The sequence below is a fragment of the Nannospalax galili genome, unplaced genomic scaffold, assembly GCF_000622305.1.
Source record: "Nannospalax galili isolate Female #2095 unplaced genomic scaffold, S.galili_v1.0 scaffold1871, whole genome shotgun sequence".
NCBI classification, from domain to species: domain Eukaryota; kingdom Metazoa; phylum Chordata; class Mammalia; order Rodentia; family Spalacidae; genus Nannospalax; species Nannospalax galili.
The window spans coordinates 226,282-250,804 of NW_008330293.1; the positions used below are offsets into that span (position 1 = coordinate 226,282).

General features: G+C 48.1%; 2 protein-coding genes across 6 annotated transcripts in view; both read left to right on the forward strand.

The window, feature by feature from the left end:
- Plekha2 (pleckstrin homology domain containing A2) overlaps positions 1-24,031 on the forward strand; it is a 56,528-nt gene extending 32,497 nt beyond the window's left edge. For 4 of the 5 annotated variants that reach the window (XM_008843309.3, XM_017800720.2, XM_029568554.1 and 1 more), the window contains exons 4-12: positions 2,717-2,765; positions 4,320-4,417; positions 8,875-9,015; positions 9,822-9,968; positions 10,264-10,332; positions 10,710-10,780; positions 14,555-14,618; positions 19,696-19,773; positions 20,271-24,031. In XM_008843309.3, the coding sequence (XP_008841531.1) occupies positions 2,717-2,765; positions 4,320-4,417; positions 8,875-9,015; positions 9,822-9,968; positions 10,264-10,332; positions 10,710-10,780; positions 14,555-14,618; positions 19,696-19,773; positions 20,271-20,627 (1,074 nt within the window). In that variant the 3' untranslated portion in view covers positions 20,628-24,031. The remainder of the gene's footprint in view (positions 1-2,716; positions 2,766-4,319; positions 4,418-8,874; positions 9,016-9,821; positions 9,969-10,263; positions 10,333-10,709; positions 10,781-14,554; positions 14,619-19,695; positions 19,774-20,270) is intronic. The other variant, XM_017800722.2, reaches the window with a different exon arrangement.
- A 179-nt stretch (positions 24,032-24,210) lies between these two features.
- Htra4 (HtrA serine peptidase 4) overlaps positions 24,211-24,523 on the forward strand; it is a 13,246-nt gene continuing 12,933 nt past the window's right edge. The window contains exon 1 of the mRNA XM_029568522.1: positions 24,211-24,508. Coding sequence (XP_029424382.1) covers positions 24,211-24,508 — 298 coding nt within the window. The remainder of the gene's footprint in view (positions 24,509-24,523) is intronic.

Genomic DNA, 24,523 nt, shown 5'->3' on the forward strand with positions numbered 1-24,523 from the left:
GACTTACCCACTGCCTCTGTGGTCTGTGTGGATCTGATAAGTGCAAGTTCCTGAGACTATTGAGCTGCGGAGTGGTTCTTTTGCGTCACTCCATGGGGGACCCATGCCCACTCTCTTTTTCATATCCTAACCTTCTCTCACTGTTGATATGCTCACAGGACCTGCCAGTCAGCCGCTTTGGGTCAGTGACTCAGCTGTGGCCACCCTGCAGTGTGAGGATGTTTGTGCCTGGTGCCCTCGCTTGAGTCAGACAGTCGGGTGTCCTCACCTACCTGTGGCCACACTGCTTCCTGTGGGTCCTCTGTTCTTTCCCCATGTTTGAAGATGGCTGCTGCAGCTGGGCACATCACCCACAGGCTGTGGGTGGGGAGAGGGCAGGGTGTTAGGAAGAGAGGCCAAGGCCAGAGCTCTGCGGTAGGAACTGTGTCCCTTCACTGTGAGGCACAGTGACAGGCATACAAATTTCATTCCCTTCTCTTGCTGCTCTGTGATGGTGAGAAGATGACTAACTTCCTGCTGTGGCTTCACTGATGAAGATACTCTTTGGTGGAGCTCAGTCCCGGCCCCATAGCCAATCAGGACAGAAGTAAGATTGATCCCATTAGTTTGGCAATGAATTACTTTGCCTGATAACACTTCCATGTTAAGTAAGCCACTGGGCTCCATGCACACTGTAAACACGTGTGTGGTGTGCTCGCATGCACACCTGACTGGAACATGCATAAATAGAGAAAAACAAATGAGTAAACGGCCACACACAGTCTTTGGAAGCTTTGGTTCCCGTGATAATCCCATGGGTAGTGCTAGCATATATTGGTTAATAAGAGCAGTGAGTATGATCATTTGGAATCCATGCAGAATCAGACGGTACAGATCAGCACATCACAGTGGAAGGTGTCCGCTGTCTTGGGCCAAACTCCAGGAATGTAAGGTGTATGGGACCAGGACTGCCGACGAGTGCTACCTGTGAGGTGTGCAGACATGGCTAACTTTGGGTAGTCTGTCTGAAGTCATATTGCGGGGTCCCTTCATGCCTTTCAGAGCTTTCTTAGTCTGCATGGGCTCCCTTCATCTCAGAGTTCCTTCATGCATACAGTAGTTTGGGTGTACACTGCATACTCTCTGGCCCCCCCCTGCTGACCCCTGTGCTGCCTTGGGACTCTGCTAGTAGGAAGTCAGCAGCAGATGCAGCCCTTCATCCTTACACTTCCAGAACTATGTAGACATTTAATTAAATATTTATTATGTTGGATATGTCATGTGTATTTTGTATGTTGGAAGCCAGTCATTTTTAAAGGTCCTATATTCTCTCTCTCTCTCTCTCCCTCTCTCTCTCCCTCCCTCTCCCTCTCCCTCTCTCTCTGTATGTGTGTTTGAGACAAGGTCTACCTATGTATCTCGGACTGGCCGGAATTTTCTTTCTTTGTCTAGGATGGCCTTAAAGTTGAGATCCTTTTGTCTCGGCCTCCCAAGTGCTAGGATTATGGATGTGTGCTGGCCTGCCTGGCATAGTAGTCCCCCTTGATGAGCAGATTTTATATGGCATGGAGGCCAGGTCCCTTGTCTGCACTGTTATATTGAAGTCTTATGTTCACTCCGTAGGAGGATGGTTTACATCTCTTACTTGATGGAATATGTAATGGAGGCCATGCAGCTGGGACTCCTGTGGTTTGAGGCTGATTCCAAAGCCGGCTTTTGCTGCTTGTCTTCAGTGTTTCCTAGGAGCCACCTCAGTTCTTATTTGTGTATTTGGGGCAATATTAATTTTGGCTAATGAATCAGGACATGGCCCTGAGAAGACATTAGGGTCAAGAGCCTAGAGAGACAGATGGGTCAGTCATTGTTAGACCTTAGCAACTATGAGCCACAAAAAGACATGTTTCAAATTAAGACTTTTCTTTAGGTCCTACCTTCTAATACCCACTTGTAGAACCCTGAGATGGGAACAGGGAGACAAATGTTCCAGCGTGGTGGCAAACACCTTGATTCCAGTGTTCAGGAGGCAAAGGCAGGGGGATATCTGTGCATTCAAGGTCAGCCTGGTCTACACAGTGAGTTCTCAGGCTACACAGTGATGCCTTGTCTCAAGAAAAAAAATACTTTGGCCAGAAAGGGGACTAAGAATAGTGTGCAGGGAAGGATAAGGACCACAGATCTCATGAAAGGCACACCCCAGCAATGCTGAACCAGGATGCAGCATGATCCCAGAGTCTTTTTAGGCTGTAATGGAACACAAGCCTGTGATGCGGGCTCCTGTGCAGACATTCAGCAATGCCCATGTAAGGAGTAAGATGGTGAAAGCTAACTGAAATGTGGAAGCAGGAACCACCACAGCATTTCTACTTCCGTAGGCCCTGCCCTTGGTTATACCCAGGTGGGCTCGCTCATCCCATCAGCCCCTCTCCAGGTTGGTGGAAGTTGTGGGACAAAGAGAATCTTGTCAGGACACAGTGGCTTTTTAAAGTGTTTTTTGCAAAGACAAAAATTAACACAGCTGTCAAGATATTATCTATGGGTGGTAGAGAGTCTGTCAGGGAGGGACACTGAGAGTTTGATAATGCTAATCGCTTAAGGTAATGGGGCAAGGCTTTCAGTTACTGGGCTTCAAAATATACATATGCTGGATATATTCTTTTTGCATATGAAATATTTCAAAGTAAATGTTTTTCTTTGCTGGTAGAAACACATTTGTGTCTCTTGTCTTTATTTGATGTAGGTGAGCATAGCTAACCCAAAGCAGAAACCCAGAACTCCATTCTGTTTCGGTAAGTACTGAGCCAAGGTAGGCTTTCTTCAGTTTTGTGGCAACGTCTTTTGCATGAAGACTGCCCTGTGGTTTCATACGCACTGTTCCCTGTGTGCATGACTGGCTTCAGTCACACTGATGTTTGGGTGCCAAGTAAGGCCACTTTCCTGGTGTTTCTGCAAAAACTGTTAATAACATGAGGGCAGGTATAGAGCGACCAGTAGCATTTCAGCCTGTCTGCGGTCTGCCGTCTGCCGCCTGCTCCTGCCGCCTGCTCTTTCCTGTCCTTGCCCCCCTCTTCCTTTCTCCTTTCTTTCTTTTCTTTTTCTTCTCTCCTTTTGTTTTTGTTTTAGACAGAATCTCAATCTATAGCTCAGGCTGTCCTGGAACTTCTGCTTCTCCTGCCTCAGCCTCCCAAGTGCGGGATTACAGGCATGTGCTAACAATCCTAGGTATATTTCAGTTTTCTTGAGCCTATAATGGTGGTGGGTAAAAACATCTAGTAGGAGTTTCTGAAGTCTGCACTTTAGAGCTGAATAATGATATGCTCAGAAGACGGGGAGACAGGGCCAGGAGACGGGGAGACAGGGCCAGGAAAGCATTAAAAGGAAGGAAGGAAGGAAGAAGTTTCTATTAAGGGTCTCAGGGCTGATAGTGAGCTGCAGTGTGTGTTGGGGGCGCAGAAGCAGAGCCGCTCTATCCACTCTTCAAGTCACTCTCATGTTGGTAAATCTGATGCAGTCACTGGGTTGGTAACGGGCCTCCACTGTGTTCCCAGCACTGTACACATGCCGAGAGGAGTTTCTGATTGCAGGGTGGTTCTGAATGTCAGCCTCAGGAAGGCTGAGCCACTTCCTGCTTTGTCGCTATGTCCTAGGCATACAGAATGGCCGGCAAGTAGCGGGTCCTGGATAAGAGTTTGTCATACAAATGAATGGACCCAAGAATTCTTTGTCTCCTCACGGATGTCTCTTCCTGAGTTCAGGCTTGTGCTAGAGGGATGAAGCAGCCCCGTACCCACCCTTCAGACTGGCTCTTTTTCCTGTTTCTTCTAAATGTCATTGCTAACCTCAGAAATAACTCTTAGGTTTTGTAGTCAACCGATCTAAATGTGAATAGTAATGAACAACGCAGAATTGAGTGAATGACTAATGGAATGCTCAGATGGAAGAACAGGTTGAAAATGAGGCCAAGGTCACAGACCTGATCCCAGGCAAGCTCTACCCCATTTCCCAGGCACAACTGAGACTCCCAGATCAGATGTGCTGGTGAAAACAAGCACCAGGCCCCAAACTAAGCGTGACAGGACTGTAGACTGCTTTGAGCAATCTTGCCACCACAGAACAGCACATCAAGGCTGCCGTTAATGTTTAGTGTCTCTCTGGTGGCCATCCGGAGAAAGTATGAGGGGCTGTGATCTGCGGCTTCTGAAGTGTGCAAGTGACTTAATGTCATGGGGAACTTCTGATCTGCTGGTGGGCTTCATGTTACCTCAGGCCTTCAGCTTCCTGGACTCTGGTGCTGTGTGAATTCTGACCCAGTGCTTCTCTCTCTCTCCCTGTGACTTTTACAGTTATCAATGCCCTGTCTCAGAGATATTTTCTTCAAGCCAATGACCAGAAAGATCTGAAGGATTGGGTTGAAGCCCTGAACCAAGCCAGCAAGATCACTGTACGTATACTTTGTGTTCTTTCTGTAGTCAGAGTGCCCCATCCCAGCTTATGGCCCCAGTGGGGTGGGGTCACCTCGAAGGCCGGTGCAGACCTGTTTCTCTCTGACCTCCTCTTGTCCTTTGGCTGACAACCACAAGTTAGCCAGAGAGTTTGAGTTTGGATCAAGTTCAAGGGGAAGTTTATGGAGTGTCCCCTTTGTGCTTCCTGGGAGGGCTCGCCAGTCATTTCTGGTAACTTTGGGATGCTGATTCAGGGTGTGGTACGACTGGAGAACAGATTGCTGCCCATGAGAAGGAGAGTTGGGGAGAGCATGTGAGAGGAAGTTAGAGCCCCTCCTGGCTTAGAGGGTGCTCTTCTTTGTCTAATCTGGAAGTCCTCTATTGTAAAGCTTTGCTAACTTTAAAGGACCATGTTCAAGGACTGTGCTGAGTATGCTCATTTTCTTGGGCTTGGCTGATGAGGAACTGATTTCCTCTTCCTTAGAAATATAACAAAGGAAAGGAGAAGGGTAAGAAGGAGGAAGGGGAATTGCAGCTCTCCACCACTGTGACAACACACTGAAATAATCCGCTTGGAAGATGGAAGGCTTAATTGTGGCCCATGGTTTCTGTCTTAGTTCATGCGGCCTGGTCCCTGATGCTTTCGGCCTGTGTTGAGGCAGGACATCATGGTGGGGACATGTGGATGGTATGGGAGACTGTCAAGAAGCAGAGCCAGGGGCTGGAGAGAGGGCTCAGTGGTTGAGAGCACTGACTGCTCTTGCAGAGGACCTGGGTTCGATTCCCGCCACCCACATGGAGGCTATGAGCCATCTACGCGTTAGTTTCTTATTCTAATAAACCTTGGTAAACCACTGAAAAGAGACGGGGAGGCAAGGTGGGTGGAGGGAGGGCTTGCTGCCTCACACCTTGTGTGCTGCCTCTATGCTCTGTGTATAGGGTGCTACCTCAGAAACTCCCAGAACATTAAAAAGGGTGGCTTGTGTAGGTGGTGACAGAAAGGGCAGCTAGGCATCCTAGGAGCAAAGTACTCAACTAAATGAGCTAAGTTTACCTCACGTATAAAATGGAGAACATCAGTTGTCCTCACTAAGAGGATGTAGCAAAGAGCTAAGCACTCTACCTGGCACTGGGTGGAGCCCAAGACATGGGGACTGCTGTATCTCAGGCCACCAGAAGGGAGGGAGAAGGGGTAAATTTCTGGCTTGATTTGGAGAGGTGGTGGTTTTGTACACACACACACACACACACACACACACACAAAGTGAGTGAGGAGGACATGGACACATCAGTGTGCTCTCCCTCTCTCACATATACATACACACACCCCAGTGCACACTCTCTCTCTCTGTCTCTCTCTCTGTCTCTCTCTCACACACACACAGTGAATGAGCAGGACATGGACACACACCAGTTCCCTCTCTCTCTCTCTCTCTTTCTCTCTCTCTGTCTCTCTCTCACACACAAACACAGAGTGAGCAGGACACGGATACACACACCAGTGTGCTCTCCCTCTCTGTCTCTGTCTCTCTCTCTCACACACAGAGTGAGTGAGCAGGACATGGATACACACAGACACACATACCAGTTCTCTCTCTCTCTCTCTCTCTCTCTCTCACACACACACACACACAGAGCGAGTGAGCAGGACACGGACACACACACTAGTGTGCTCTCTCTCTCACACATATACATACACACACCCCAGTTCTCTCTCTCTCTCTCTCTCTCTCTCTCTCTCTCTCTCTCTCTCTCACACACACACACACACAGAGTGAGCAGGACATGGACACACACCAGTTTCTCTCTCTCTTTCTCTCCCTCTCTAATGCACACAGACACACACCAGTGTTCCCTCCCTCCCTCTTCCTCTCTTGTACACACACACACACACACACACCGGTTCTCTCTCTCTCTCTCTCTCTTCCTCTCTCTCTCCCTCTCCCTCTCTCTCCCCCTCAGAGTGAGTGAGCAGGCTTTACCTTCCTTCTGGGGAGCTTAGAACTTAGGGAAGCACAGGAGTCTTCACCCGTCACACATAGGGATGGGCACCCAGTAGTGAAGTTGTTCTCTGTCCTTGGCAGAGAGTTTTTTAAAAACAGGATCTTGCTACATAGCGCAGGCTAGTCTGCCGTAGACTTGGGTGATGTGATTATGGGTGTCCTCACTTGAGGGTCTGGACCTCGAGGTCACTCTGACTCCACAGACTGTAGAAGAAGTGGAGGAAGACTTTCGCTTTTCTCGTGAGAGCTGTAGATCCTTTCCTGGGAGATGCGTGCCGACTGTTGTGTCCTGTGAACTGGCAGGGAAGCCTAGTTCCTGTTCAGGTGTGATTGTGGCTTTAGGCAGATAAGATGTGATGACAAAATGAGGATATGGAGAGAATGTGGCAAACTGAAGGATGCATTTTCTACCTAACAAAGGGGACAGCTGCTTAGCTGAAAATCTGGATTTTTATGTGATATTTTAAATGTTCATTGAAAAATACACTGCATGGAACCAGAGTTAACTCAGTGGTTAAGAGCACTTTCTTGCAGAAGAATGGGGTTCGAATCCCAGCACCCACATGGTAGCTCACAACCATATGTAACTCTAGTTCCAAGGATCAAACACCCTCTTCTGACCTCCACAGGAACTGCAAGACAGGGGTGCACTTACATACATGCAAGCATAACACTCATGCACATAAAATAAAAGTAAATAAATCAAAAAAAAAAAGAGAAAGAAAAAACACACTGCATAGGACAGAGAAAGCAGTTTGGGCGGCGTCTGTCTGGGCCACCAGGGTGAGACTTCAGGCACAGGTTTCTGCTGACTGTAAACACTGTGTGATGATTTGTTTAGCTGTAGTGCTGCAGCTGTCAAAGAGGGATAAAGACGGCCATTCACAGAGGGCTCTGCATGAAGACAGCAGTACCATTTGTGAATGTTAATTAAAAAGATTTCATAATGCATATCCTTATTTGTATTTCTAGAGAGTTTACATGTATGTGTGCTATCACCTGACAACCACAACTCTTATGATGTAAATATTTTACCCCTTTCTATTTCACATATGAGATAATGTGATAGTTTGGGTCTTGAATGTCCCCCAGAGGCCTGTGTATTGAATGAAGGCTTGGTCCCAGCCAAGGTGCTGTTGGGAAGTGGTGAAGCCTTGAAGCAGTAGAGCCTAGTGGAAGGATGGCAGAACTGGTCCTGGCCCCTCCCTGTCTCTCTCTGCTTCCTGGATGCCATCAGGTGAACAGGCTCCCTTTGCCATGATGTACTGTGTCACCATGTACTGTATCAAATAGCCATGGACTGAAGTCTCTGGAACCATAACCAGAATGAACTTTCCCCTTGCTAAGCAGATAGTCTCAGGTTTGCCACAGTGGTGGGTAGAAAACTGATGTGGATGGTGCAGATCTACATAGATCCAGGGGTCTGCTGCAGGGCATCTGGTGGTTGGTGAGAGACCAAGAGCTGTATCACAGGAGCTCTGGCTCCATTGCTCACGCACCCCTTATTCCGTCCCATACACAGACTTGCCTTATCTGAATGCTGGAGACCAGAAGCGTTTCAGAGTTCAGGATTTTTCAGATTTTGTAATATTTGAAATATTTGTGAGCATTGAGAAAACTTGGGGATGGAACCCAAATCTGAACATAAAATTCACTACTATTTATGTGCTTTATACATGTAGCCCAGTGGTAATTCTGTGTCATGCTTTTAGTGTCTCTGTCTTATTGCCCCACCCAAGGGCAGGCAGGGTTTGTACATTCAGCTGGCTCAACCTGTGTCGTAAGCATTCGTGTGCTTTCTCTCAGGTGCTAGTGAGGGAACTCCAGACCTTACACAAGGGAGACCAGCAATCTGCCAGCACCAAGCACACCCCCAGACTTCTTGCATGCATATTTTCCTGTCCCACTGGCCTAGTGGGCTTCGTACCATCTCTACATTCCTGGTTCCTTTTTGCCCCCAACGCTGCAACTTTAGCTTGTCTTTTGGAGGCCTCCCCTGACCATGCTGTTTCCCATAGGCTCCCTGCTGCCCCCTTACTTCTCTGTGGCTCTCAAGACTATCTATAAATATTCTGAGTCCTTGCACAATTTTTGGTCAGTTTTAACTAGCATATCAGTGGGGGGGCTTGACTCATGTCTGTTTTGTTTGATGTTTGCTCTTTGCTTTCTAGCCAGGGTTAGCTCATAGTATAAGTAAGTTTGCTGAGAGAGAGAGCGAGAATGAAAGTGAGAGCGAGAGAGAGATAGAGAAAGAGCGAGAGCGAGAGAGAAAGGTGCCAGGCTGAGTTCCTCATATTTGGCTATGGAGAACTGTGGAAGAGCTGGGGAGGGGAGGAGAGTCTTCTTACCATAGTCTGGTAATTAGCTTTTCTTTCTGCCCGAAAGCTCAAGGCTCTCCTCTCTTCTAAACCTCTTTTTCTCTCCTCTGTTGACCGTTTGGCCATTCTTCCTAGGTGCCTAAGGCTGGGACTCTACCCCTGACCACCGAAGTTCTCAAAAGCCTAGCAGCTCCTCCTGCCTTTGAGAAGAAGCCACAGGTGGCCTACAAAACTGAGATCGTTGGAGGGGTAGTGGTACACACACCCATCAGCCAGGTGCTGGGCCGGCTGGGGCCACTGGAGGTAGTGAGGGTACAGACGTATCCACTGTGCCCAAGGACAAGTCATGGGCCAGGGGTGCTAGCGGAGAGGGGTGATCTGGGCGGGTGTGGGCGTGGGAGTACAGCCACTGAGCCACGGCACCTTGAAGCTCTGTGTGCTCAAGACCCAGGCAGTGGGCGCCTTTAAAACTCAGAAAGTGGGGCTGAGACAGGTAATGAGACCACACCTAAGCCTGCAGTCTCTCTTCCCATCGTGTGCTGCTCTGCTGTGTGTTGTCTGTCCCCCTCCTGGTCTTCCCAGCTCTGCTGTGTGTTGTCTGTCCCCCTCCTGGTCTTCCCAGCTCTGCTGTGTGTTGTCTGTCCCCCTCTCCTGGTCTTCCCAGCTCTGCTGTGTGCTGTCTGTCCTCCTCGTCTTCCGAGCTCTGCTGTGTGTTGTCTGTCCTCCCCCCTTCTGGTCTTCCCAGCTCTGCTGTGTGCTGTCTGTCTCCCACTCCTGGTCTTCCCAGCTCTGCTGTGTGTTGTCTGTCCCCCCATCCTGGTCTTCCCAGCTCTGCTGTGTGTTGTCTGTCCTCCCCGCTCTGGGCCTTCCCAGCTCTGCTGTGTGTTGTCTGTCCTCCCCTCCGGGTCTTCCCAGTGCCTGTCTTGCTTTGTGAAAGCACTCAGTAGAGTGCCCAACCAGCAGTAAAGCCAATGCTTATTTCTTTGAATGACATAATATTGAAGGGGCCAGAGATCTGGTGGGAGGGCTGGTGGCTGCAGAGGAGCAGGCAAGGTGTTAACCTCAACACTGTTTCCTTGTAGAATGGTGGGGACGGGCACGAAGGGAGCGAGCCAGGGTCCCATGCCATCCTGCGAAGGTCTCAGAGCTACATCCCCACATCAGGCTGCCGTGCTTCCACCGGGCCTCCCCTCATTAAGAGCGGCTACTGTGTGAAGCAAGGGAACGTGGTGAGTGCCAGCACAGGGGCCAGCCTGGGTTCTGGTGGCTCCCCGGAACCTGTGGGCATAGATGTAGTAGAGGAGAGAGGAGAATGAGAGAAGAGCTGGAGTACTTCATGCTGGCCACCGGCGGGACTCAGCCACACGTCAGGGAGCTTGCCCTTGGTGTAAGGGTGTCTTTGTCCCTGCTGATCCTAGAAGCCTGGCTTTCATGCTGCTGGGTCTTAGTTTGGCATCACAATTCTGCCTCTGGCACTGGCTGGAGACCTGCCCTTAACACTCAGCTCTTCATTTTTCATTTCAGCGCAAGAGCTGGAAGCGGCGCTTCTTTGTCCTTGATGACTTTACCATCTGCTACTTCAAGTGTGAGCAGGTGGGGAGCAGTTGGGGACCCCTGAGAAGTCACAGAAACTGACGGCGCATGACACCTACAAGGCCGTGTGTGCATGAGTGGCAATGGGCCCACATAGACTTCAGAGGCACCTCTTTGTCTCATATCTGTCCATCCTGTGTGCCTCCTCAGGATAATATTAAAATGCCTTTACCTGCTTGCACCCTCGGTGCAGTGAGCTGCTGTGAGGTCAGGGCCACAGACAGCTGCTGTTTAGATTTCTTTCCCTTTAATGGTTATTTTGAGACTAGGTTGGTTTTAGCCAAGACTCTGTAAGAAAGGGGCATTGGTGAGCTGGTCCGGGATCATTGGGTAGTATGAATAGCCTCACTCACCCATTGCTCCATTCTTCCCACCAGGACAGAGAACCTCTGCGTACCATACTTCTCAAGGATGTTCTCAAGACACATGAGTGCCTGGTCAAGTCTGGGTAATTGTCTCATTCTCTGCTCAGAGCCCCTGTCCTCCTCTTCTCACTCACTGCCTTTCCGAGACCCCTTTTAAGAGTCTTCCTTCTAGAGCAAGGAGGCGGTAACCTCTGTGGAGACTCACTGTGTTCACACTGATGCACGATTGGAGGCAGTAACCTCTGTGGAGACTCACTGTGTTCACGCTGATGCACAGTTGGGATCATACTGGGCAAGCTGCCCTCTTCCCATTTCCCTACTCTGGATCCAAAAGAGATGAGCCTATACAGTAACTTCTGATGGAGGAAAGGGAATTATATGCTAAGGAAGGAGAGAGTGGAGCTCAGGTGCTTCTCAGCTGTTGAAATTAGACACTTTGTCTCTGGGAGGACAGGCTCAGATGGGGGACACTGAGGTCACTTTAGGTCACTGGGGTCACTTCCTGTCACGCCCCTGTGTGTGCCAATGCCTCTTGCCTGAGCTTCCCAGGCCTTTTCTCCTTTTGTCCTTGATGTCATTTTAACACAGGGGGATTCACGGCATCCCAACACTGCTACCTGTTTGGCTGGCAGAGCATGTATTTTTAATACGTTTCTCTTTCCACTAGGAAACAGTGACGTTTTAGGTGCCCTGGTAATAGGATGAGTTCAGGACAGGCAAGGGAACATCCTGTACCCAGCCCCAAGTATAGATGCTCCTGGAACTGAACCTTACAGACCTCAAGGACATCTTTTCAGCTATCTGTGAAGTCTGTCTAGACTGTGTCCTTTGTCCCTGTAGACCGTGCATGTGGAGCCCGTGTAAATCCTCAAGGGAGCACTCAGCATCAGGAATCCTGCTCTCCTGTGAAGGCATGGGACAGCTCTACATGAACACAACATGCTGTGTGACCCAAGGAAGCAGGAAGGAAATGCTGTACTGAGTCTTGCTAATGCAGTTTCAGGGTACAGAAGACTGGAGAGGCTCCCGGTGACAACTTGGAATTCATAAAAGTAGCTATAGATAGATAATCCCCAAGTGAGGCTCCAGAGGGAGGCAGGGGGCAGAACTCGACATGACTGGGTCATTGGAGATCCTTAATTGTTTCTGACCTAGAGGAACTGTGCAGATTGGAGGCCACCTGGGTATCCTGGGAAACTTGGAGAGCCAGGGCAGGGTTTAATTTTATCCTAAGTCTAACTCTGTCAGAGTCACACTGAACTTAAGTCAGGGAGTTGGAACCCACAGGGAAGGAAGTGGCTTGGTGGCTTCGCCTGTGTTAATGGTGTTGGCCTCTCTGGACTATCAGACCTCAGGACCTCTGGTCATCAATGACTGCTGTTTAGTGGAATTGCATAGCAAGGCAGCATGCTGCCTGGGCAGTGGATGTGAAAGGGGAGGGACTTCCTACCTGCTTTGTTTCACCTCCTCAGTGGTGGACCATCGGATTGCACTGCATATGCAAGAATCATTTAGATTAAACATTTAGCCAGCGCTGGAGAGATGGCCCAGCACTGGCTGCTCTTGCAGAGGATCCGGGTTCAATTCCCAGCACTCAAATGGTTGCTGGTCCTTAACTCCTGTTCCAGGGATCCAGTGCCCTCTTCTGGCCTCCACAGGCATTATATGCACGTTGTACACATATAATATGCAAATAAAACACTCATGAAAAGAAAAACTAGAACGTTTAACCAGAGTAGAGCCATTAAGAAACTGGAAAGCAGCACCAGCATTTGGTGGAATATGCGTCCAGCGCTGTACGTTATGCTGGGCGCCCTCTGCTGCCTTTCATGGACCAGCAGCAAAGGTCTTCTCATTCCCACTCTACACATAGGGCTGCAAAGACTGGCATCTATAACGTGACCCAAATACCTTTGTGGAGTTTGTGCCAGATCTGTGCCCCACTAGTCCCTTGTCTGCCTGCAGTGTGAGCCACTGGCCATGCGGCGTCTGTCTTCAGGAAGACTTTCCTGCCTGTGATCAGCCCTTCCTTGGAACAAGTCTGTTGGCATGGAGTACAGTCTTGCCAGCATCTGATTGCTAGCCTTGTCTCCTGGGTGCTCTTCCTGGTAGCAGTTAGGAGTCCCTCCTACCGTTCCTACAGTGACTGGACGCACACAACAGGCACTAATCATGGTTTCAGATTCAGATTTGTCTCCAGATCAGTGGCTTCTTGTCCTCTCCCTTGAAAGAGTCCACACCCAGTGTGAAGCTTGTCTGTTTGGTTTTGGTGCTGAGCGGTCCACCATGGGCTACACTCAGACCCCAGAAGCAGATCTTTTTTCTCAGTGAAAGCAAACTATTCTTAAAATTGTGCTGTGGATGTAAGAAGACAGCTTGTAGGAAATGCATCTTTCTATCTTGGGGGTCCTGGGGATCCAACTCAGGTTGTTGGTCTTGGTGGCCTGTGACAAGAACCTTCAGCCACTGAGCCATCTTGCCTGGCTTCCTGGTCCCCTTTCTAGTTTCATGACTGATTACCCTCCTCGTGCGTGCGTGCATGCCTGCGTGCGTGCGTGCGTGTGTGTGTGTGTGTGTGTGTGTGTGTGTGTGTGTATGTGTGTTTGAATTGGTCCCCTTTCTAGTTTCATGACTGATTACCCTCCTCGTGCGTGCGTGCATGCCTGCGTGCGTGCGTGCGTGCGTGTGTGTGTGTGTGTGTGTGTGTGTGTGTGTGTGGGTGTGTATGTGTGTTTAAATTAAAGTCTAGGATCTGCGTGTGACAGAAGACACATGGGTTTAGTCTTTCTAAGTCTGGGCTACTTTGCTTAATACAATAATTATTTCCAGTTCCATCTATTTTTCTGCAAGTTTCATGACTTTATTTTTCTTTACAATCAAATAAAATTCCATCATGTCTATGTACCATTTTCCTATCTCTCCATCTGTTGGAGAACATTGAGGCCAATTCTAGCTTCTTGCTATTTTGAATAGTACAGGAAAAAACATGGGCATGTAAATATCTTGGTGGCCAGATACACGGTCCTTTGGGTATGCCCAGAACCAGTAGAAATGGATCATGTGGCAGTTTTATTTGTAGTTTACTGAGGAACTTCCAGACTGATTTCCATAGTGGCTGCATTAGTTTATGCTCCTACCACTAGCAACCCTGGGCTCCTTTTCCCACATCTTTGCCGGCATGTGTTGCCTTCTTAGTGTGGGTTATTCTGACTAGGATGAGATGGATCTCAAAGTACTTTAAAAAAAAATCTGTATGAGTGTTATGTCTGCATGTATGTAAGTACACCTGTCATGCAATGCCCACAGACCAGAAGAGGGTGTCTGAGTCCCCGGAACTGAAGTTATGGATGATTGCTAGCTGCTCTGTGGGTGTTGGGATTCAAACCTGGATCTTCTGCAAGAATTCTTAACCACTGAGCCATCTCTCTAACCCTCAAAGTATTTTTAATTTGCATTTCCCTGATGGTTAAGCTTGTTGAACACTTTAAAAACATTTACTGGCCGTTGGAGTTTCCCCAGAAGCAGATCTTAGAGTCACTCACTTATCTTTGTTCCCCTGTAGTTTCTGTGCCAGTGCCCTGAGGCCAAGAGCTCAGAGCTGTGGAGGGAGGTGCTGCCTGGGGAAGCCGGGTTTAGGGATAGAGCGCTAGCTCCCTTAGAAGAAGCAGGTGATGTGGACTCTGTAATCCAACCTGGGTTTGAGCTTTCACACCTTGGACAGAGATATCACTGAAATTCTCAGACTGGGTTTCCTTAGCTGTGGAATGGAGAGAGTCTTGAGTTGCCTCACTCAATAATTTGAAGACTGGAGGAACACTCACAATGCCTGGTAACATTTTTCCTTTTTCTCTGCCTAGTGATCTCTTAATGAGGGACAACCTGTTTGAAATCATAACCAGCTCCAGGACATTCTACATACAGGTAATATGCTCATCCCGAGACCAATATTTTCTCTTGTCTTTTGTTTGAAGTTTCTCAATGGTAAATTTAGAAACTCCAGTCAGTCAGTCTCCCAGTTCATCCTAAGTAGGATGCCTACTAGAAGCTTCCCCACCATAGAATAACTCAAGCAGGTCAAGCTGCTGTGCTGGAGAACATGTGCCCGTAGCAGTTGCACCCAGCTGCTGGGCTCCATCCAAGCAGAGAAAGGAGAACTGTGGGGTGATTTCACTTCTCTCTGGAGGGTATTTATAATTCCTGCCTGTGTATGGACATCACTGTGTGCAGAAAGACAGAAGCACAGAGGCTTGTGTGGGCTCAGGTGCAGAGCCAGCTGCACAGGGATAGCTCCCCTTGTGCCTGTTCTGGGGCCCACAACCTGTTATGAACTCACACAGTTAACCAGGCAGGTTTCCAAGCAGGACCTAAACATCCAGGCTAAGTTCTCAGCCCGGGCTCTCCAGGAGCCCAAGAACACTGATCCCCAGTATGGTGCTGTTGCAGGATTCCTAGCCCTAAATGTGGTGTGGAGATGCTGGCTTAGATGCAGCCCTACCAAGTGGAATTTTTGAGGCTTCCTACCTCCTTTTCTTCTCTTTTCCCCACTGAATGCCCTCCCTTCCACAAAGGGATGAGAGCTCTCTCTCGATTCTTGGGCAACAGGTCTTGTGTCTGCATTGTTTTCCCACTTGAGTCTAGCAGGCATGCTGGCAGACTTGGGCATCTTCAGACCACACTCACTGGGACAAGCATGCTAAGAAGAGCTGGCAGAGGGGACACTTAGGAGCAGGTGGGACTGTGGAGAGGGTCTCTGTGCCCTTCTAGTTATTTAGCCATCCAGTGCCTTTGCCACTCGGGTACAAGGAAGGAGCTGTATTTGTACCAGTTTCTAGTTAAGCAGTAGATATTTAGGGAGTACAGTCAGGGTCTGGGCTGGGAACACCGACTTAGATGGAACTGATCTTGATATTTATGGAGTACGGTGGGGGTCTGGCATGGTCTGGGCCGGGAACACTGACTTAGACAGAACTGATCTTGAAGCTAAGACAAAGTTTTAGCTCAGTAATTGGTAGTTAATAGCAAGCACATGCTGGGGTGGGGAGGGAGTGGAGTAGGGAGGCATGGGGAAGTTTGCCAGGGCTGCCCTGCATTGTGCTGTGTGATACTGTGCAGGTGGAGGAATGACCCAGAGCTGCACGGAGACTAACCCTTAGCATGTACAGATTGAACTAAGATCTAGGAAGTTAGGAGATTCCTGCATGAGATACAGAAAGGAAGGATCCAATACATTTACCAGCATGAAACAAGCTCCCCAAAGGGGACTATGGGATAAAAAACAACAAAACAAAACCAAAGCAAAGCCCCAGAAAAACAGTGATCACTGGAATCATTAGAGTGGGACCATCTGCCATGGTCCCCTTGAGAAAGGGAGGTGGGGAAATTGTCTGGAAGGAGATGGTGCCTAGAAGGGTCAAGGGAAGAGAGCGCCAGTCAAGAGCACCATGGCAAGAGCCTGGGAGGAGGGAGTGGAGAGCAATGAGGGAGTCTGTGCATCGAGGGCCAGAGAGCCACATCACCCTGGCTGCCTTGTTAACAAATGTGTGTGTACTTGGTCCCTAGAGTCAGAGGTTCAGCGAGAGCAACAGCTTGCTCAGATTTGCCTGTAAGAGATTTGTCTGTATTTGGCAACTTACTTAATTTTCAGAGTTTTCTTTTCCATATTTATAAAATGGAGATGAAAAACTCAACTCCAACCCTAATGACCCCGGAGACAGCTGGCCTTGGTCACTGTGGGGGACAGATGGGAAAAGGGCAGGGCTGGACTAGAGAGGCCAGGTTGGAGGCTGTGATGAGGATTTAGGTGATGGATAAAGGAAGGTTGAATTTAGATGGATGAGGGAAAGTGGACCATTTGAGAGATACCGAAGAGGTTGACCAGGACATGAGGACTTGAGGGTTAGTTGTGTGAAGGGAGAGACAAGGATTAGCCTAGAAGTTTGACTGAACTTCTTATTGGCTGATGACACCCATCACCCCAAGGCAAGCAGGTGTGAGGGAAGACAGGGTTAGCGGGTTGGGTACTTTCCTGTTGCTGTGATAAAATACCATGGCTAAAAGCAGCTTAAGAAAGAAAGCTTTATTTTGGCTTGTGCTTCCAGAGGGCTGGGGCCCAGCCTACAGGGAAGGGACAGCAAATTTCAGTCACAACCAGGAAGCAGAGAACGATGGTCAGATCTGTGCAGCACCTGACTCAAAAAAAAAAAAAAGAGGTGAAAAAAATCATTAAACATATTTATTTATTCATCTAGAGGCAGCAGCTATAAACTCTTGATATGCTAACAAAATAGCTTATGAAAATAAATATACTTCCAAAACTAGCAGAGTAGTGTTATTTTTTATTTCTGCAATCTCTTCAGTGACTTAGAAGAAGGCCGTAGAATTCCTGCAGCCACTTTGGAATTCTGTCTGTAGCCGTGTGTTACTTTCATTGAAGAACTTGAAAATCTGGCCTTGCACAAATACGTATTCGGAAAAAAGCACTATTTTGACATCCTCTTTAGGTGATTGACAGTATTCTTCTCTGTTTCTTACCAGAACTTGAGAAGTGGTGATTTCTTAACGTTTTGGTGCAAGGTGGAGTCTCAGGCCTTATCAATAAATTTTCATATGCTTCTGCTAAGATCCACCAGTCGCCATCTGGATAGATACTCTTCACCCAGAGTTTTTATTCGTTGTTCTGAAAGTACTACTTTCCTCAAGCTGTGCAGAGCCTTGAAATGTTGACACATTTCATTGTGGGATATTTAAAATGTCACACTCATTATATCACCACTAATATCATTAGTTGAGTCATTAAATATGGAAAGGTGTTGAGCTCATGGAGTTAGAGATGAGTTTTCCGAAGTTCTGTTTTTCTCTGAAGCTCAAAATTGATTATTGGTAAACGAAACGTTTCCTTGGCATCTCTTGCTCATTTTGTTCCTTTTTGAGATAAAGTCGAAGTAACGGTCCCTCTGTCAGTCAGTCGTGCTCGCAGAGGCCGGAGGAGGCCGCTGTGCCTTTCTGTGTTGCTCCCCACCTTATTTTTGAGAAGGGCCGCTCATTGAACCTGGAGCTTATCATTTCTGCTAGGCTGGCGGGTCAGTGTGCCCCAGGACTGGCCTGTCTGCCCCCAGGACGGGGTTACAGGCGTGTGCAGCCATGCTCTACATTCACATGGGTTCCGTGGACTCAGACTCAGGCTCTCTTGCTTGTACAACAAGTGCTCTTACCCACTGGACCATCTCTCCAGCCCCCTAAAAATAGCTTTTAAATAAAATTTTAAAACAGTGGTCAGAACTAATAGGTTCTATAAAATAATACTCTTTCTTTTCGTGTGTGATCAATTGTAATATCTGCTTCTTTCAAATTCATAGTAAACTTTTCCCTACAAATGTTTCCCCATTTGATCCTGACAACTTGGTGCTTTGAGATACTCTTTGTTTTGGGACTGAGTGCAAAAGCCACTTGCTAGGCAAATGCTCTGCCGCTGAGCTCCAGCCCAGCCTGTGACCCTTCAGGCTAAGTTTATATGATGAAAGGCAGTGCAGGAAGAGGACGGCGAATAAATCCATGATGGTAAAAGTTAAGGTTTAATTTGCTTCCCTCCTACTATATAATGGTAAAAATGGTCTTTTTTTTTTTTTTTTTTTTTTTTTTTTTTTAAAATTTTTTTTTTTTTTTTTTTGCCCCCAGGGCCCGGCAGACCCCCATGTAACCCGGTCCTGTTCAAACAGCTTTACCTAACAACTCATTTAATCTTCCTCATAGGTCTCCCTAGGGAACAGGCCACCTCTGGTCTTGGTAAAAGTTTGGAGACCTAACCCTGGTTATCCTTTTGGACGGGGGATGGATGTATCTTTTCCTTGGGAAACTTTCAGATTGTCAGATAAGTGGAATCAAGTGGAGAATAAGTAAAAGTGCAGGCCCTGCAGGCCTTTGACACACTCCTGACCTGGTGCCTCTTGGTGTGAGCTGCAGGCAGCTAAGCAAGGAGGCTGTGCTATGCTTGGGGACGGCAGGAGGGAGAGCAATGCAAGTTTGACAGAAAACAACAAACAAAAGCCCCACAGAGACAAAGTGGTCCTGAACAGGAAGAGGGCGTCTAGGAGGACTTCGGGGCGGAGTGTGGTGTTGCACACTTGTCTGCACAGGCGCACACACACACAAGCACTGAGTTTTGGTGCTGGAGACAGAGGGACTCAGTGCTGTTCTCAACTTTGTGACTGCCACTGCCACCCTGTGTAACCCTGCTTAGGGTCCCCTGTAAACCATCTTTGAGCTCCTTCCTTCAGCTGGGAGGCACTCCAAAACGCCTGCAGGACCACGCCTTCTTTTTTAAATAGAGCAGCTGCTGCCCCCTTCTGGGGCGAAGAGGTTGGTTTTAGGGGAAGTACTTCACTCAGCACTGCCTTCCAAGTTCTTGGGCTTAGCTCTAATTCTGAGACTGGGTGAATTTTCAGGATAGCTCCACGTAGCTTGTGCTTTGAGAAAGGCCCAAGCCGTTTCTGTTGACAAGACACACAGTCATATACACCTTGGAGGGTTTGTGGAGGGAGTTGCTTTAATGGAATTTAAAGTTGGAGTCTTCTGGTCAGATGGTTAGTGGAGGGATGACTCTGTGGGGAATAGGAAGCTGGAATCTAGACCAGACATAAACCTCGAGATTTGGCCTTTGGTGCCTCATGTTCCTTTTGGGTAAATCTAGGAAACTAGGGAGTCTCTGCTGTTCTTCAGAGGGGCCGATGACCTTCAGCAGCGGACAGGGCACTAGGCCCTCCCTGCCCAACTCCTCTCCCTCTTCAGGCCAACTCCTATTTGAGCAGTTTTACTTACTGGGTGTCAAGTGAGATATTGCAGGGGAAAATGTCTCAGATGTCTGCAAGTCTCTGGACTAGATGGTTTCCAAGGTCCCTCCCAACTCGAATGGTGTGATTTTATGAACTCAGAGTTGAGCCAGAGACTTAGGAGCTGAAGTCACATGCCAAAAATTTGTGTAAGTGCTGTGGATGTTTTGCAGGCAGACAGCCCTGAAGACATGCACAGCTGGATTAAGGAGATTGGGGCAGCTGTCCAGGCCCTCAAGTGCCACCCCAGAGTAAGTCACTTCCTCTCAGTGCCTGTGTCAACTTGAATGGGTGTGTTTCATTTGGTTATGTAGGCAGGCGGCCCGGCTGGCTCACTTGTTTTTCTCCTTTTATTAACTTGGGTACAATTTTTTTTTTTTCCTCTTTCTGGTTTTCTGGAAGACATGAGGTTAGGTTGGACAGAGATACGAAGTTTCTGGTGTACCCTCCAAGTCTCAGTCCTAGGCAGATGTGCCGTGAATGCTGCTGGGTGTTTATTTTTATTTACTTGTGTACAGTTATTTTTGAAATGGGGGGGGTCTTGCTGCATTGCCCAGGCTAGCCCTGAACTCCTGACTTAAGTCTCCTGAGGAGCTGGAGCTGCAGATGCAGTGCCTCTTTGCACCTTCTTCATTTTGGTAGCTGAGTGTCCCTGGAGTGGGAGGTGGTGATACGGGGTGTACTCCTCTAGGGACTCCAGGGTAAACACTTCGAGGAAAGACCCTTGTGTTTTTCTTCTTGTTTTTAGGAAGCATCCTTTTCTAGATCCATTTCTTTGACTCGACCTGGAAGCTCCAGCCTTGCAAGTGGGCCTAACTCTGTCTTGTCCAGGAGGCAGCCACCAGTGGAAGAAAAGAAAGCCCTGTGCAAGGCCCCTTCTGTGGCCTCCTCCTGGCAGCCCTGGACACCTGTCCCCCAGGCGGGGGAAAAGCTGCTTCCAGCAGAGGAGGCTCCACAGGACTCTTTGTTCATGCCTGGGGGGGGCAATGCCACAGGGGTGCTGGCGAGTTCCCGTGTGCGGCACAGATCGGAGCCCCAACACCCCAAGGAGAAGCCATTTGTGTTCAACCTTGATGATGAAAACATCCGGACCTCTGATGTGTGATGGACAGTGTCATGGCAGGCAGGAGGAAGGGACCATGCCTCAGAGTCTCAGCCTTGGTGGACAGAGGCCAATGGCACTCACAGTGGGTATGGCCCATCCAGCTGGCTTTGGATTTTGGTATTATTGATGCAGTGTATGTAATTTGAGAAAGTCGATAGGTTAGACCCACAGGTGTGCTCCACTGTCCCTTGAATGCTCCCAGGGTCTTCTGGTGAAGAATTAGTTTTAAGCCGCTGTATAATTTCCTTGTGTTTTTCTTTTCTTGGTTTTGTTTTCAGTCTGCATACACACTCTCAGACCCAGAGCCGGTTTCATTTGCCCCCTATTTACTGGCTGAAGTCTGGGGTACAGGCCGTTGGTTGTCAACCCAACTGAAAGGCATCAGGGTACAGGAGACCTAGGTTCCAGGATCCATTCTGAGAGGTAGTGTTAGAATCTAGGGGAGGTGGACGTTGAACCTCACAATGTCTACCAAGGTAGCTCCCCCAGGAGCGCCCCTAGGGGAAGAGACAGGATCTCTTATGACTCATGAAGGATAATTCAGCTGCCACAGCCATAGCCACTTGTGGGAATTACTCTGGCCTTTTGATTCTTTGGGACCCCAAATGCTGTAGATGTCAGTGACAGATCCACTAGTTCAGTTTTTGTGTCAGGCTCTGAGGATGGGGTTATCAAAGTTAAATGTTAGGACAGTGGAGACCAGTCAGACATTTCCCTCGAAACCACGTTATTTGAGTGTGTGGGGATGGTGTGTGTACAATGATTCATGTATGTGTGTGTGTGTGTGTGTGTGAGAGAGAGAGAGAGAGAGAGAGAGAGATAGAGAGAGAGTCTCTGAGAGGCAGGGGCTGAGAAGAGATGGGTGATAGTTTATCCCCACTAAGCTTCTTTGGTCCATGTTTTCTAGCCTGAAGAAAGGCTCTGTTTTGGCAAATCCAATCTTACAGCTGTTTTGTTTGTCTAATTGTTAAGGGCAGTGCATCTGCACCCTGGCTGATTTGCTTTTTATCCTTTGTGTTGGTGTTTGAATGGAGCCATGTGCGTGTTCTTGTAACTCAAACCCCAAGTCAGATACGATGCTATGTGCTTATCAGTGGGAAGATACAAAGATGATTTTTTAAAGATAGAATGAAAATTGGGTATAAAGAAATTGAATCAGAGACTCAAAGCTGTTGGCTAGGGATTTCCTAGGTTTCAGAAGAGCCCAGAAGATTGAGTTTCTCACCCAATTTTAGGATGTAGTTTCTTCCATTGGGCAAGATACTATTTCCAGTGCCCTTCCTGGCTTTTCATCTGTATGGCTTCTGTGAACTACCACCAAAATCAGCTTCCTAAAAGGAGAGAGGATGTGGCTTACTGCTTGCAGTAACTTTTAGCAGCAGATCAGTTAATTATATTTTTAATTAGAAATCTGTGGCTATCAGAAGGGACTAGGAGGCATTTTTATTTACATGAACCACCACTCTTTGTGTCTGTAGCTAATACACAAGCCAACAGACCTGTGATGCTCTGTGGTGGCCAGAGATGAAGTGTGTTCTTTCTGGGGGACATTGCAAATGCCCCTGTGAAATCAAGGACTCCTGGCCACACTGCCTTGGAGCTGTCCTCCTCTTCAGCTTGGCCTGTGGTCCTGGTCTAAAAACTGAAGTTCACTGGGCCTTTCTCTGTCTGTCTGCCTCTATCTGTCTCTGCCTCTCTCCCACCCCCATCTTTCTGTCCCCTTAAAAAATGAAAACTCTTGTGTACTTTAGTACTTGGAACTTTTTGGCTTGGGAATTATTAATTTACAAGTGACACAGGTTACAACCCTGTTTCAAATAATATGACTTTAAGAAGCCAGTCCAAATTCTTTTTTTTTTTAATTTTTTCCCCCTCTATGTAGCCATGGCTAACCTGGAACTCACTATGTGGTCTGGCCTCCAGCTCACAGAGATCTGCCTCTGGAGTGCTGGCTCAACAAATCCAAATTCTTAAAGCCTTTGTCTCTGGTTTCAACTTCAGATTTTTCTCATGAAAATTCTTTAGTCAACAGAATTGCTCAAAGTGAGATGGGGAACTAATAAAAATAAATTAGGAACCCCTGAACAGGTTTTAAATGTTCCCTGACTCATGGAAATGTTGTCATCTTCTGGTGTTCAAACTGCGAGATGTGTCCAGCTGTCTTATAAACTGAGTTGACTGGTTGCTATAGTAAGTTGATAGGTTTCTTATTCAGTAGGTTCGGTTTTGAGAATGTGCTGGATTAAACATAATCCACTTTATGGTGATAAAGGGAAAGCAAAGATTTTCTTTCATTGACTCTAACTGGCAAATACTTGGGAATTTCAAATTAGAACACTGTTAATATAGTTTCAGTGTTTGAGGAATAAATTATCTTTCATGAGGTCTAGCAGCGTTCAGATTTTTCAGATTTTATTTCAGTGTTCCCTTTCTATTCATATTTCCTACGTTCTGGCCAATTTTATTCTGGCCTTTTTGTTTGTATCTTGCTGTGTAGCCCAGGCTGGCCTTGAACTGGTAATCCTCCTGCCTGTCTCCCGAGTGTTGGGATTACAAGCAGCTGCCACTACATTCTGTCACATTATTTGTGTTTTGAGACATAGTCTCCCTGTAACCCCAGCTGGCTTGGAATTTGCTCTGTAGACCAGGCTTGGCCTCAATCTGAGAGATCCTCTTGGTTTAGCTGGGACTAAAGGTGTGCACCACCCGGCTGTGTCTATCACATCCTTTTATCATGAGCCAAAGATGGTGCATGAATGACTGACACATTTAGTCTTCAATGTGTAAAATGGAACCCCATGGAGAAAATAAGACTGGTGGTGCCTTGTAGGTTAAGTGCCTAGGCTGGGGCATCCCTGAGAAGGGTTTTCTGAATTACAAAAGGTACTGTTTTCTCTGTGGAATAAAGGCTTTCTCTGGGTTGGCCTCTTCTTTGAGGCTTCTGAGGTAGTCTTGACCCTCTGTGTGTGATAGGATTTGGGGTAGTTTTCTCTATAGCCAAAGGGCTCACCCTCCCCTGCCCTTGAGAGCTTTGATGGACTTGCTTATTCAAAGTCAGGAAATAGTCCATCTTTCTCTTTCTGTGAGGAGATAGAAGTCAATACCCTGGAGAGTAACCTTAGGCCCTGGCAGTTCAGTCACACCTGTCCTTCCAAGTAGAGTGCTGAGCTCCTGGAGAGATTTAAAGTCCAGCTTCTTCACTTATTGGAGGCAGTAGCTGGTTTTGCCTCCTTTCAGAATACAAACGTGCTCTTGTAAGGCCCAAAATGACTGAATACATCGCATATCAGTAGTTGAACAGTGAGACTTGATAAGCTTCCCTTCAGTGTTCACCAACTAGTCGTCTGGTGGCCGTGACAGCATTTTGGAAATTGGTTTTCCCATGTGCACTTTGTTTAACTTTATTATTTCTCTTTGTGTGAGTCGATTAGTCACTCCCACCGGGCAGTTTGAATAGAGCGAACGTCTGGCACACGGTGTGGCGTCGCTCTGCCCGGGAAGGTGGCACACGCACTTTGCGCCTGCGCGTCCCGGCGCCGAGTGCCCCGAAACTTTAGCTTGTTTTGTGTGTCTCCTAGTTGGTATGCAGCAAATCGTAATTTTCAAAACCTGTCTTGTTGCTTGTTTTGTAATAAAACCGTGTGGATATGAACCTGGTCGCGTGTTTTCTTGGGCGGACCTCTGGGCGGTGGTCGGCGATGGCGAGCCGAGGGACCGGTCCTTAGCGGAGCACGCTGGGTCCCTGGGGACAGTGGCCGGGCAGCGCCCTCGCGGCGTGGGCGGAGGCCCCGGTGGTGGCCCCGCGGGCCCCGCCCTTAAAGCTGGAGGCCGCTCGGCTGCACGCGGCCGGGAAGGAGCGGCGGGACCCGGACGCCGAGCCAGCGCGCCATGCGGAG